Below are 13,396 nucleotides of genomic sequence, written 5' to 3'. Positions count from 1 at the left end.
CGGATCTGAATGTGGCAGACCCGTTGACTAAACTTCTCTCACAAGCAAAACATGATCACACCTCAGTACTCTTTGGGTGTTAATCACATAGCGATGTGAACTAGATTATTGACTCTAGTAAACCCTTTGGGTGTCGGTCACATGTCGATGTGAACTATGGGTGTTAATCACATGGTGATGTGAACTATTGGTATTAAATCACATGGCGATGTGAACTAGATTATTGACTCTAGTGCAAGTGGAAGACTGAAGGAAATATGCCCTAGAGGCAATAATAAAGTTATTATTTATTTCCTTATATCATGATAAATGTTTATTATTCATGCTAGAATTATATTAACCAGAAACATAATACATGTGTGAATACATAGACAAACAGTATGTCACTAGTATGCCTCTACTTGACTAGCTCGTTGAATCAAAGATGGTTAAGTTTCCTAGCCATAGACATGAGTTTTCATTTGATTAACGAGGTCACATCATTAGAGAATGATGTGATTGACTTGACCCATTCCGTTAGCATAGCACTTGATCGTTTAGTTTGTTGCTATTGCTTTCTTCATGACTTATACATGTTCCTATGACTATGAGATTATGCAATTCCCGTTTATCGGAGGAACACTTTGTGTGCTACCAAACGTCACAACGTAACTGGGTGATTATAAAGGTGCTCTACAGGTGTCTCCGAAGGTACTTGTTGGGTTGGCGTATTGGGTGGGTCGAGGATGTCGGAGTTGTACATGGCCCTGATTTGCGGAAAATGAGAGGTGCGGACGGACGTTTACGGTATGACGGGTTGGATGGCAAAACCCATAGTGGAGAGGTAGGTGTGGATTGGATGGGATTGTACGTGTAGAAGGAGGAAGCAAGAAGACGGTCCCCTATCGGGAGGGAAGGGAAGGGAAGGCAGTCCGGAGGAAAGGTGGATAGGAGGAGGATTGGCAGGAGAAGCAGCATGAATGAGCACGTCAGCGATCACATCAAGGCATGGCCATTCATTCGCAAAAAAAAAGAGGCAAAGCGAAGCCGAGCCGAGCCGGTGGACAGGAGACGAGCCGATGACGCCAGCCAGGCAGCGTTGAAGCCGGCTGAAAGTGAGTGTATGTATGCGGGCTCGGGCTGTGCAGTGCAGTTGGAAAGCATTCACTCTCTGCAAAATTGGATCTTCACTTCATCACATCCTCTGCATTCCCTCCCTCCCTCCCTTTAGATCGATCGATCCGCGCAATTGGATTGGATTGGATTGGCATCCGCAGAGAATTGCGCTCCTCTCCGATCCGATCCACGCAGTCGCAATTGCAATTGCAATTGCAATTGGAGGGAGCCGTCCGTCCTGGACCGCCGGCCGGCCATTGCTCAACTGGATCCGCCCCAGCAGAGCAGAGCAGAGCAGGTGAGACCTCCTCCTCTTGATCCGCCAGCATTCTTTTCTTTTCTTTTCTTGTTTCTTTCTTTCTTTCTTTCGATGGATCTTTCTACTTTCTTTCTCTGGACCGGATCGCTCCAATTGCTGCTTTGCTTCCTTTCTGTTTGGATGGATCGAGAATTGTGGTTTGGTTTGGGGTTTAGCAAAGGAATGCTCAATTCGCATCAAGAAAAGAAAAGAAAAGAAAAGAAAAGAAAAGAAAAAGGATTTTGTTCAATTTAGATCCATCTGGTCTGGATGGATTCCTCCCTCCCTCGCATTCATCTGCTGCTCCCACTACCTAGTAGAGCCTAGCTAGCTACCTACCTAACTGGATCAGCAACCAATTCTTTCTTTCTTTCTTTCTTTCTTTCTTTCTTTCTTTCTTTGGATCACCGAGGCCCAGCATTCAATTCAATTCAATTCAATTCAATCAATTTAATTCATTCCCTCCCTCCTGGATCAGACCAGATCAGATCAAATCCGCTCCTTTCTTTCTTTCTTTACATATATACACTCCATGCCACTAGAGCAGAGTACTGCAGTGAGGTTCTATCCTATCCTACTATAGGAGTAGTGGATTTCGCTCACACCAACTTTATATTGTTAGCAGCATGTCTATCCGTCTATCTTGAATATCCGTGTTTGCAATCTACAATTCGATTTGCACCACACAACTTCACTTCACCAGTTGATGCCCTCCATCTTTTACACTGTATACTAGTACATTTCATTTCATACTGTAATGTAAGCAGCAGCAGCAGATTCCAATTTCGATGCAATACTAGTACTACTAGTACAAGATGCAACTGTAGACTCACTATGCATGCAGATGCAGTCTGTGCGTGTGTGTGTGCCATCACTCGCTTTAATTGCCAATTTACTCTGCAAAATTGAATTTAATACTATAGTTGCTTCCAATCCAATCCAATCCAATCCAATCCATTGAGTGTAAGTAAATTCGTGCTTAGTAGATTCAGGCAGGATCCATAACTACTGTCCTGTCCATCAGAGAGAAGCTAGCAATCGGATCCTATTCCATCCATCCATCCATCGGGATTTATTTACTGCTTGGCTTGGCTTGGCTTCACATCACATGCTACTTGCTACTGCCCCAGCAAGCAGCTAGTCTAGTCTAGTGTAGTAAGTAGTATACGTACATTGGTAGACAGACACATCGCTTTCAGGATTGCTACCCCAGCAAGCAAGCAAGCAAGCAACAGGCATGCAGGCAGGCAATTCATACTGTATGATGCAGCTGGCTGGCTCCATGGCTGCCTGGTGGGTCCTGGCAGCAAGTTAGTACGTAGCGCCTTTGCCGGTTCATCGCCATCACGGTGGTCAGTGGATGATTGCTGTCAATCCGTTTGCAAATCTCCTCTCCTCCCCTCTCATCACAGATTTACATGGATGCCCAGATCCGGATCAAATTTGCTTGCATGGACGCGTCACATCACCTCCATCACTTTTTCAAGCCGATCCGCGTCGAATTTCTCGGCCCAAATGATTGTGAATTGTCTAGTGTTATTACGACTAAAATGGTATTACCTCTGTTCCTAAATATACAAGTCTTTTTAGAGATTTCACTGTGAACTACATACGGAGTAAAATGAATGAATCTACACTCTAAAACGTGTCTACATACATCCGTATATAGTCTATAGTGGAATCTCTAGAAAGACTTATATTTAGGAACGGGGGAGTAGTAGATAAAATTTGGATCGTGCGCCGAATTCCTCTTTCTCATGATCACTCCATGAATGAATTACCCTACCCAGTGCTGCTGCTGTGTTATAAAGTGTTTCTTTTTTTTTGAAGGAAATTATAAAGTGTTTCTTGCTGCCACTAACTCTTCATCTAACTGCATCAACTCTTCAGTGTTCACTACTCCTCTGAATATCACCTGTTTCACTCTTGCACTCTGCTATAATAATTAATCCTCTGAATATCCATGCACTCTGCTCTGAATCTTGAGCTGATTTTGGCAACTTTTGGGTTCGTTCATGGTGCTGTCTACTGTATTGCTGTTGAGAGTTAACTGATACCATATTCCTTATGTTGAGCTGGCTGTGTGTGTGTATTGATTGGTTGAATTTGGTTGTTTCAGTTTCAGCAGGCAGGGAGGCGGCATCAGGCCGGTGAAGCAGTATGATGATGGGGACCGATGTGTGTTCTTCGCGGATGCTGTCGCTGCCCCGTTACGAGAGCGGCGACGAGGAGCTCACCGTGCTGCCCAGGCACACCAAGGTTGTCGTCACCGGTAACAACCGAACAAAGTCCGTGCTGGTCGGCCTGCAGGGTGTGGTCAAGAAGGCTGTTGGCCTTGGAGGATGGCACTGGCTGGTCAGGCTCCCTTCCTTCCTTCCTTCCTTCCTTTCAATTTTTATTTATTCAGGCATCCCACTGAAACTCTGCTTAGCTAGTGGCTGTTGCTTTATATTGATAGATATTGATTGACAATTGCAATGGAGTGAAAGGAATCATGTGTCCCTTTTGACTTCACTTTTCTTTGCACAAAGTAGCTAGTCAAGCAAGCAATTTCAAAGTTGAAGATGCATATATATAAATAAAGCTATAATAAAAGCATTATAAGTAGAAACCAACATCCATCCAAATATGGTATCCCTGAGATATTATTATCCTATTGGAAAAAGCAGGTTCTCAAGAATGGTGTGGAGGTGAAGTTGCAGAGGAATGCCCTCAGTGTCTTGGAAGCTCCGACTGGCAACGAGGACGATGATGAGATCGACGGCGGTAACAACTCGTTCTGCGGCAGCTTTCACATGGGAGACAAAGACATGAACTACTGTAAGACCATTTATTATGCCATCATTCAAAATGTTTGTAGCCAGAATGCATTCTATAAACTGTCTGTCTATCAGTGAAAAAAAACTGAATGTTCCCTTGTTGTGTGTTTTGCTCACAGCAAGCATCGAGTACCAGAAGCCAACAAAGCCAAGGGTCCGGCACACAAGGCCATGGTCTTCCTGCACGACGACGTCCAGCAGCCGGGCCAACAACCTTCACTCGACTTCGAAGCTGCGAGCGGTAATTAATCACTGTCCCTGTCCCAGCAAGTAATCACGACATGACAAGTAATTTGCGTCTGATCTGAGAGATGAGTTTGGGCCATATATAATACTTAAATAGTATGATGAAAGGCGTGTGATCATCTCATCCTGCTGTGCTGGCTGGGATAATCACATGGCAATGGGCCATGGTTGGTTAGGCAGGAGTGTGGTCAAGTCGTTCTCACTGTCATTGCTTTTTTGCTAAACAAACTCGTGACTAATTTGTTGACAAGGCAAATAGATAATTTGATTCTTGGTGTATTTCAGTATCTTGTCTGTCTGTCTGTCTGTCTCATGGGGACCTAATTGAGTGTAGGGTGAGAGTTGCGCTGATTGGTGTTGTGATATTTGTTGTTGTTGTTGTTGTTGTTGCAGAGAGTGAACCTGACAAAGCTTGGAACACCCACACTATGGAGATACTGGAAGCACTTCAACCTTGTAAGCACTCCTGTCCTATCCCATCATCCCATGTAGTAGAGCAGAGTAGAGTAATCCTTGAGCAGCAAACAATAGAATAGAATAGAATCCATGCTAAGCTTTCGATTCATTCCTGACATGATAAATTACAGGGTGGTGAAAAATGTGTGCAGGTGAGCATGAACCCGACTCCATCAGAGGAGCAGCTGTTCCATGGGGTCCAGCAGCATTTCCAGTCCCAGGTACAAACATACATACATACATACATTTTGTCTCAAACTTTGCATCCACCACTAGTAACTGAGAAGACTTGAGATGAGGAAGAAGAAGAATGTAATCATGTGTGTATTCCTTTGTCCCCTCCAAATGCTGAAACAACAAACAAGCAGCAATTGGATGAGTTGCAGGTGATCTTGGGGTTCATCCAGACGGCAAAGAGGCTCAAGACCCTGTACAAGAACAACTAGCCCAGCCCTCCTTCCTCAGATGCATACATACATATGCTTCACCTTCACCAGTGGTTTCAGTTGCTTGCTGTTAGTAGAGAGAGAGAGAGAGGTTAGATGATGCATCATGTGGTTAAGTAAGTAAGTTATTAATGTTAGTCTCCTCCTTGGGAATGAAGCAAGTTGTGAACAGAGAGGGATTTGTACTGGCACATTTGATCAGTACAAATTCTTCAGTAGCTTCTTCTTCTTCCTCTTCTTCTTCTTCTTCTTCTTACTCCTTGTAATGATGAGAGAGAGAGAGCGCGCTCAAAAATGATGGATGCTGAATCATGTAACCCCTTGCTGCTGCTGCTGCTGCTGCTGTTTGTTATAACTGACCACCAAACCAAACCAATCTCAGTTATTTGGAGAGATACTAAATACTAGCAAGTATTATACTAATTAGTTAATGTGAAGAAGGTACTCTATGGATGGATGGATGAATGAATGAATTATATATATATGCCTCCTTTTTATTTGGTGAGTCAGCATTTTCACATCCTCTTGTTTTTCTACTAGTAGTATTTCAAAATTGATTCATTCCTCTATCTAGAAGAAGAAGAAGAAGAAGAAGAAGAAGAAGAAGAAGAAGAAGATATCTTTGGTGTCTGCAAGGAGATCTGGACGTGTTACTATTTTTTTTTCTTTTTTAATCTAGATCTACTACCAGTAGTAGTATAGTAAGCAGCTCTCTTTTTCTTTGGCCACCCCTCCCCTCAAAAGATGGGATGGTGTGCTGTCCTGGAATTCCGTGCCTTGGCTGCTCAATGAATGAATGAACCTGGTGTACCATGGGCCACATGTCATGTACTTGTGCCTGCTCTGCATGCGGACCCAAGAGCAAGTGTAGTACTCCCTTCATTTCAAAATATAGTGCAACTTTGACGACCGGCATAATTTTTGCTTTTGTCGCAGTCGGTCTCGTTGGTTAAATTTATGGTTAAAATTGAATTTTAGAAAGTTAAAGCATGGGAATAGAGAAAATACTATATTTTAGAATGAAGGAAGTATGAATATGATGCATGCACCTGGATAGGCCCATCCATCCATTGACCCACCGTGCTGTGCAGCGACCATTGCTGTTCAAGATGGGTGGACCGGGCGCACTGGACCAACAGAGACACCATTGCATGATTCTATCTGCTCCTATATAAAAAGAGACATGGGTGATTGTGGCGCACGGTGGAGCAGGAGCATGCGTGCGCCTCGGGCAGTGTGCGTGCAGGATAACAAATAAAGAGAAGAAAAAAAACATGATGATAAAGTGGGATACGAGTACTACTAAGGGCCTCATTCATAGGATTTTGAAAGCGCAGGAACAGGAAAAGTGTAGGGTTGGAGTGGCATGCTCATTTGAATCCTATAGAATTAGCAATGATTGTTTGATGCCACGGGAAAAACAAAAGAATTGTAAAAAAAGGTTGGAGTGGATGTTAAATTTCCTATGAAATGTAGTACAAAAGATTCCATAGGAAAAATTCCTATGGAATCCAATCCTATGAATCAAAGGACCAACATAGAAAAAAATTCTAAGGATTTCAATCCTCCAGAAATTCTATAAAATTCCTTTGAATCAAAGAAGCCCTAACCTCTGCCTAGTTGCTCAAACTTGGTTTTCTACCAATTCCAAGCCCATTTGCTTTAAAAACCAATCAATGTCTTTTTATGTATTCTTCTCTCCTTTTTTTTACACAATTTCAAAGGATTCCTACCAACAGGTCAGGGCATCTCCAATCCAAAGTGGACCCCAAATTGCCCGCAATCAACAGGTCGGATTAAGCGGTTAGGACACACTTTAATTTGCCATCCAAAGCCACCCCGAATCTGCCCGCGGACACGTCTGGTTATATCAAGTCTCACAAACCGGAAGCAAAGTAGGGGGCTTCGCGGGAGTCCGGATCAAGCAACGTACGACTTCGACGCCACAGGTCCACCCAGAACCACACCCCCCATCTCCGTCCGTTCCCTCTTTCTTTGCATCCACTTCCTCCACCGCCTGCCCGCTTTGCCTACTCCACCATTTCACACCTCTCGTCTGTCTACCGCACGGGTACCATCAACCAGTGGCGGACCTAGCGTGTGTGCATGGTGTGCCGTGGCACACCCAGAGTTTGTGAGAAAAATTTATACCATATAATATTTTAGCCCATTTTAACTAAGCCAGCCAGCCAGGCCCAACTGCCATCACGTGAGCGACCCGGACAGAGCGAGCGAGCGAGAGAGATAGGCAGAGCGGCACGATCTAATGGCCTAATCCCCTCGCGCTCGGCCGCTGCCCAACCAGGACGCGCCGCCGCTCGGCGCTCACCGCCTCACCCACTCGGCCGTTGCTGTTCCCCTTCGAAATCGAAGCAGCGCCGGCCACCGGAGCTCCTTCCGTTTGGCGAGAACAGCTAGCAAGCAGCAAGCGCCGCGACCCGCGAGCCGCCGACCCGTCGACCCGGACCAGAGGGCCGCCGCCGCCCCGGAGGAGCTCTTTCCGCCCGCGCCTCCCGTCCCGACGGCCGACGCCCTCGACCCCTCGTATCCTCTCCTCCGGTCCTCCACCGCTCGGCCTTTGCTTGATTCGATTCAGGTGAGATACTGTACTGGTACTGCCTCATGTTCTTTTTTGCCCAATACTGAAATGCAGAAATGTCTCGTCACTGCCTATATAACGAACAAACTGCACTGTCCAGTATGTAGTAATGTTTGCTGCACTGTTTGTTGATGTTCTTAAACATTCAAAAAGACCATTTAAAACTCGTTGAACCTGTCCAGTTTTCAGCTAGTAAACTGTAAACATAACCATTGATGATGCTTATTTGTGTTGTTCTTTTTGTTGTAATTGTACAACCGAAGATGAAGAGGAATGGTAACATTAAGTCCTTTTTTCAGAATTATGAGGCTGCTAAAAGAAGGAAGGTTGCAGCCGAAGAGTAGCCTGAATATGAAGATATAGTGTCAAATATTGAAGATGAAGCAGTCCTTCCTCAACCTCTAGTCCATTATGCAGAGATTGAAGTTGATATTGAAGATGGAGCATGTTGCAACAAAGAAGCATGTTCTTTATGATTTGGTCTACTTACTCATCAAATTGATATTGATTTTACCGGTGGCAACGGCGAGTGTTGAAAGAGTGTTTTCAGCAATGAATCTAGTGAAAAATAAGTTGAGGACTACTATGAGTGATAATCGCTTGAATGATTGCTTGGTGATATTTATTGAACGAGATGTGTTCATGGAAGTAAGCGAAGATGCCATAGTTGATGCTTTCATGGCAGTGCAAAAACATAGAGTTACCTAGTGATGTAATTTTCTACTTGTTCTTTTTTCATATAAGACTACTCGTATTGTAATTGAGCACATTTGAGATATATTTTGTGAACTAAATTGTTGTGAGATTTGCATTAAGCTACTCATGTTATTATTTTGCCATATTTTGTCTGACACATGGATTAGGTGAGGAATTTTTTTTAAAGTGTGCACACCCTTCATTTTTTTCCTGGGTATGCCACTGCCATCAACCCTCGCGAATGCCATCCGTGGGGGTGATCACGCATGGCAAGTGTTCGGTGAAATGCTGGTGCTACAATTTTGACAATTTTTCCTTCTTCTTTGAAGCACTGGATACAAACACTCCTCATCTGATGAGGAGGATATAGTATGCGGATGAAAGGCGATATGATGATGCAGGAGTCCTTGCAGACACGAAGCATGCAGAAGAGCATGTTCTCAATTTCAAGGAATCGACCAAGGGTCATCGAGTGTTGAACTAGAACAGGACACACGGGGGCATTTTGACGTTGATGGATGACTGTACTTTTGCCCCGATGCCCTATTTGTGAACAACTTTCGCCGGCGCTTTCGGATGGGCAAAAACGGTGACGGCCGATGCCGTGAGCCAAAGCAAAGGTGGAGATAGCGGCAGTCCTCATGTTGGTGCGGCTGGAGGGCGTGACGACGAGGATTGATGTGTGCCGCCGAACACCCCGTGAACGACCTCCTCTTGAAGCAACACGAGAGAGCATGTTGTGTCCATGTCCGATGGCTGTTGTGTTGCACCAGCACCACCGTACGAATGTCCCGGCGCAAACCGTCCACAAAACGAGCAAGGAAGAAATATGGGTGAATAGAATCGGAGTAAGGCGTGAAATGATCATTACCTCAAATTTCTCTATGTAATTGATGAAAGTAGTGGTTTGGCGAATAGTATAGAATTGCCGGATTAGCAGCTGATGCGGATCGCATCCAAAACGAGTGCAGAGTAAGGAAGCAAATGAGGAAACTTTTTTTTTCCTGAATTGGCTGTAACCAAATGGGTGAAAAAATTGAGAGATGCCCAAAACGAAAACGATTGATTGATGGGTCACAAACATTTTGAAATAGTAGTGTTTGCAAAGAGTTGTCCAGAGGTGCGGATTTTCACCAACAGGCACCGAGAAAACAAGAGGTGGCTGTAGAAAGGAGTATGGGATTGGAGCTGACCCGCAGGCAGCGTGGTAGATGTACGTACATCACCGTGGTTGGACTTGGACGTCAGCTCAGATACATGCTGTACAAATGATCAACAAACACAAAGCACACGACCTTGATGACCAGACCATACATGAAGAAAATACTCCATCACGACAGTTTATACTCCCTACGTATCTAATATAAGTGTTTCTAGAGAATCTAATATGAACTACATACCACTGGCGGAGATTACTGCAAGTATGAGATTAGCCAAAACAATGAAGAAAATTTACTATTCGAGGATTAGATAGCCCTCTTAGTTGTTCATGTTTTGACTTTCTGAGATTCCTGCCTAGCTCCGCCACTGCTATGTACGGATATATGTAGACATATTTTAGAATGTAGATTCACTTATTTTGTTTCGTATGTAGTCCGCATTGCTCTCAAATAGCATATACATATATGTTAAAAATAAAAAAAAGGTCACCGTACGAGATTGATGTGCTTGACACGATTGCCAATCTCTAGTCTAGCATTGCAGCGAGATTACATACAGTTTGGTCCACCACGGGTTTTGTTCGTAAATGGGATCTTTTTTAATGTTGCTGTTTATTTCAAGGGTCTCTCTCTCTCTGTTTTAATTAACGCACACAAAATAGAACACATTAATATAACACGACGAGGTTGTTCTGAAAAAAAAGGCTAAAAAAAAGGATCACACATAATGTTAACGCGTGAAAAAACAGAAAGAAGAGACAAACATCACCAAGACCCGCCCGGCTATGAAAAGTTTAATACTACTACTAGTACATACGTAAAAGGTTTTTTTTTTGAAGTTCGTAAAAAGTTGTTTTGACAGGACGACGACCGTTCATTAAAATGGTATTGCAATATTTGAATAGTAATCACAAATAGATACATATATTATCATATCTCAACATCCCCCAGCTCCTAAGAAGTGGACAAGCGAGGCAATGCTTGATCACTAATCGCAAAATAGATACTACTTCCTTTGTACCAGAATACTTGTTGTTGAGGAAACTCGTACTAGTTTTTGCCCAATTACAAGTATTTTGGTACAGAGGGTGTAGACATATTGGAGTGGAGTGATCATTCATTCATATCTCGCCGTCCCACAGCTCCTCGAGTGATTTGTAAGGTCCGTCAGGCGACACAAAGTAGTCCCCCTGGCACGCCCTTTTTTGCGGTATCGTGGCGATCATCGCTTTGTCCTCATCGCTCAGCTCCCAATCAACAAAGATGTCCATGTTGTGCTTGAGCCTCTCCTTGTTGAAGCTCCTGGCCACAAAGCACACGCCCTGCTCGTACACCCACCTCAACGCCACCTGTACGCACATACACATCATCGTCATCATGATCGACAAGACGTCTTCATTGATAACGATTATTTCTGTCTGTCTGTCTGTCTCTCTCTCTCTCTTTGTACAATTCCAAACTAAGAAAACATACATAAGAATTTGAGTTTCATTGGTAGTACTATATAAAGCTTCTTTTACTACAAATATTACTAGTACTCCTTCCGGTCATTTTTAGTCTGCATATAAGTTTTGTTTGAAGTCAAACTATCTCTATTTTGACCAAACTTTTAGAAAAATATATTAACATTCATAATGCTAAATCATTATTTTTAGATTCATTATGAAATGTAGTTTCATACACTATACATTTGGTATTGTACATATTGATATTTTTTTAATATAAATTTGGTCAAACTTTACAAACTTTGACTTGGCGAAAATCTAATATGCGAAGTACTAAAAAGGACCGGAGGGAGGGAGTATATTGGTAGTAATTTTTGCTGGACTTGGATTCATAATAATCCTCTGTTTTGGTTGTGAATGATTTATGTTGAGACATATGAAATGCATGCTTCATGTCTTTAATTTGTTGGTGGTTATGTTGATTCTCATATGGAACTTGTGAGTTAGACATACATCCCTAATGCTAATGCATGCATGCATGCATGCACATCTTTCTGATGCGTGCTATATAGGATCAACTCGAACAGTCTGACAGCAAAAGCTGATTTCATTTCAGAAACTAATTAGTGTGATGATATGAGAAATTTATTTCTATATTTATCTGTGATTTTATTTAGCAAAAAAGAAAAGAAAAGAAAAGAGATTACTACCTGGGCCACGGTCTTGGCTTTGGCGGCGGCGACGTGGTGCATGACGCCGCTGTGCATGACGGCGTCCGAGCCCCAGGAGGCGCCGTACGCGCCCAGCGGCGAGTAGGCGGCCACGACCACGCCGTGCCTCGCGCACACCTCCCGCACCTTCTCCTGCCTCCACCCCACGTTCAGCTCCACCTGGTTCACGGCCGGCGCCACCGCGGCGAGCGCCAGCAGCCGCTCCATCTTGGCGGCCGAGAAGTTGCTGACGCCGACGGAGCGCGCCAGGCCCAGGCGGTGGCACTCCTCCATGCCGCGCCACACGCCCTCCATGTCGAACTCCGTGTGCGTGCTCTTGTCCGCGGGGTTGTCGCCGGCGACGGGCCAGTGGACGAGGAAGAGGTCCAGGTAGTCGACGCCGAGGCGGCCCAGGGACTCGCGCAGCGCCGGCACGACGCGGCCCGGGCGCGCGTCGGGGATCCCGAGCTTGGAGGTGACGAAGAGGTCCTCGCGCGAGGAGATCCCGCCGGCGCCTGAGCGGACGGCCTCGGCAACGGCAACGCCCACGGCCGGCTCGGTGCCGTACATGGCGGCCGTGTCGAGGTGGCGGTAGCCGAGGCGGACGGCGTGAACGATGGTGTCCGGCAGGTCGGCGGGCGCGCGCGAGGAGCCGGTGCCGAAGCCCAGCACCGGCATGGCGTGGCCCGTGTTCAGGGTCACGCACGGGATCGGCACGGCGGCGTGCTGGAGCTGGAGGTCGTCGTCGCCGGCTGCGGCCATGGTTGTTGGGACTTGGGAGTTTGGATTTGGGTGAGGATTGGGTTGGAGTTGGAGTTGGGCGTTTGGTTTGACTTGACCGGCCGGCTGCGTGAATGCTGTCCCTTTAAATAGCGCTCGTGCGTAAGATAGAGTATGCGTGAATGATCTTCTCTCTTGCTTGGGAGACAAGATGCTCGTTTTGTTTTGTTTCCGCTTTTCAAAGTCAAAGTCTAAGGGATCCTATCACTTTCGATTCTCTACGAGTTTTTAAAATTCACAACTCCTTGTTACGACTTAGAACTTTTATTTCATTTTAAAAATATCTTTTCAGGCATTTCAATCTCTCAAACTCCCTTTCTCATTTTTTAGCCTCTCCGACTCTATGTCCGACACCAACATATGCCCCCCCTTCTACTCTCTTGTGTCACTATCGGTTCTCCTCCAACTCCTCTTCGACACTGGCATATGTCCGAGCTCCTCCATGTTGTATGACAGCGTGCAACACCGGCCCTCGGGCCACTACGCGGCGGGGATCTGCGCGCCCTTGCACGGGTGCGTGAGTGTGGCTCGGCACCCTCAACACCACGGAGGAGGAGGCGCATCCTCACGATAGTAATGCGCTCCGCTACTTCAGGAGCAAGGTGGTCCACAATTTTCCCGACTAGCTAGAAGATGAAGCATCACC

The 13,396-nt window shown here is 45.1% G+C and overlaps 2 protein-coding genes across 5 annotated transcripts; one reads left to right on the top strand and one right to left on the bottom strand.

Moving 5' to 3' along the window:
* Positions 1-1,135: 1,135 nt before the first annotated feature.
* On the top strand, positions 1,136-5,842 carry LOC123186877 (uncharacterized). 4 transcript variants are annotated; one of them, XM_044598555.1, is made up of 7 exons: positions 1,136-1,393; positions 3,513-3,748; positions 4,063-4,213; positions 4,332-4,453; positions 4,852-4,914; positions 5,067-5,135; positions 5,283-5,842. In XM_044598555.1, the coding sequence occupies exons 2-7, from the start codon at positions 3,554-3,556 to the stop codon at positions 5,358-5,360; spliced, it is 678 nt and encodes a 225-aa protein (XP_044454490.1). In that variant the 5' UTR covers positions 1,136-1,393; positions 3,513-3,553; the 3' UTR covers positions 5,361-5,842. The 4 variants fall into 4 exon arrangements, with proteins under 4 accessions (XP_044454490.1, XP_044454488.1, XP_044454489.1 ...); XM_044598553.1 differs by having other exon boundaries at positions 5,046-5,135; XM_044598554.1 differs by having other exon boundaries at positions 4,060-4,213.
* Positions 5,843-10,688: 4,846 nt separating this feature from the next.
* LOC123186876 (probable NAD(P)H-dependent oxidoreductase 1) lies at positions 10,689-12,824 on the bottom strand. Its single transcript, XM_044598551.1, has 2 exons — positions 11,971-12,824; positions 10,689-11,164 (listed from the first exon to the last, which is right to left on the bottom strand). The coding sequence occupies exons 1-2, from the start codon at positions 12,730-12,732 to the stop codon at positions 10,937-10,939; spliced, it is 990 nt and encodes a 329-aa protein (XP_044454486.1). The 5' UTR covers positions 12,733-12,824; the 3' UTR covers positions 10,689-10,936.
* Between the last annotated feature and the right edge of the window lie 572 nt (positions 12,825-13,396).

This window comes from Triticum aestivum, chromosome 2A (assembly GCF_018294505.1).
Source record: "Triticum aestivum cultivar Chinese Spring chromosome 2A, IWGSC CS RefSeq v2.1, whole genome shotgun sequence".
Taxonomy (NCBI): Eukaryota; Viridiplantae; Streptophyta; class Magnoliopsida; order Poales; family Poaceae; genus Triticum; species Triticum aestivum.
This window is presented reverse-complemented; position numbering and strand designations above follow the sequence as displayed.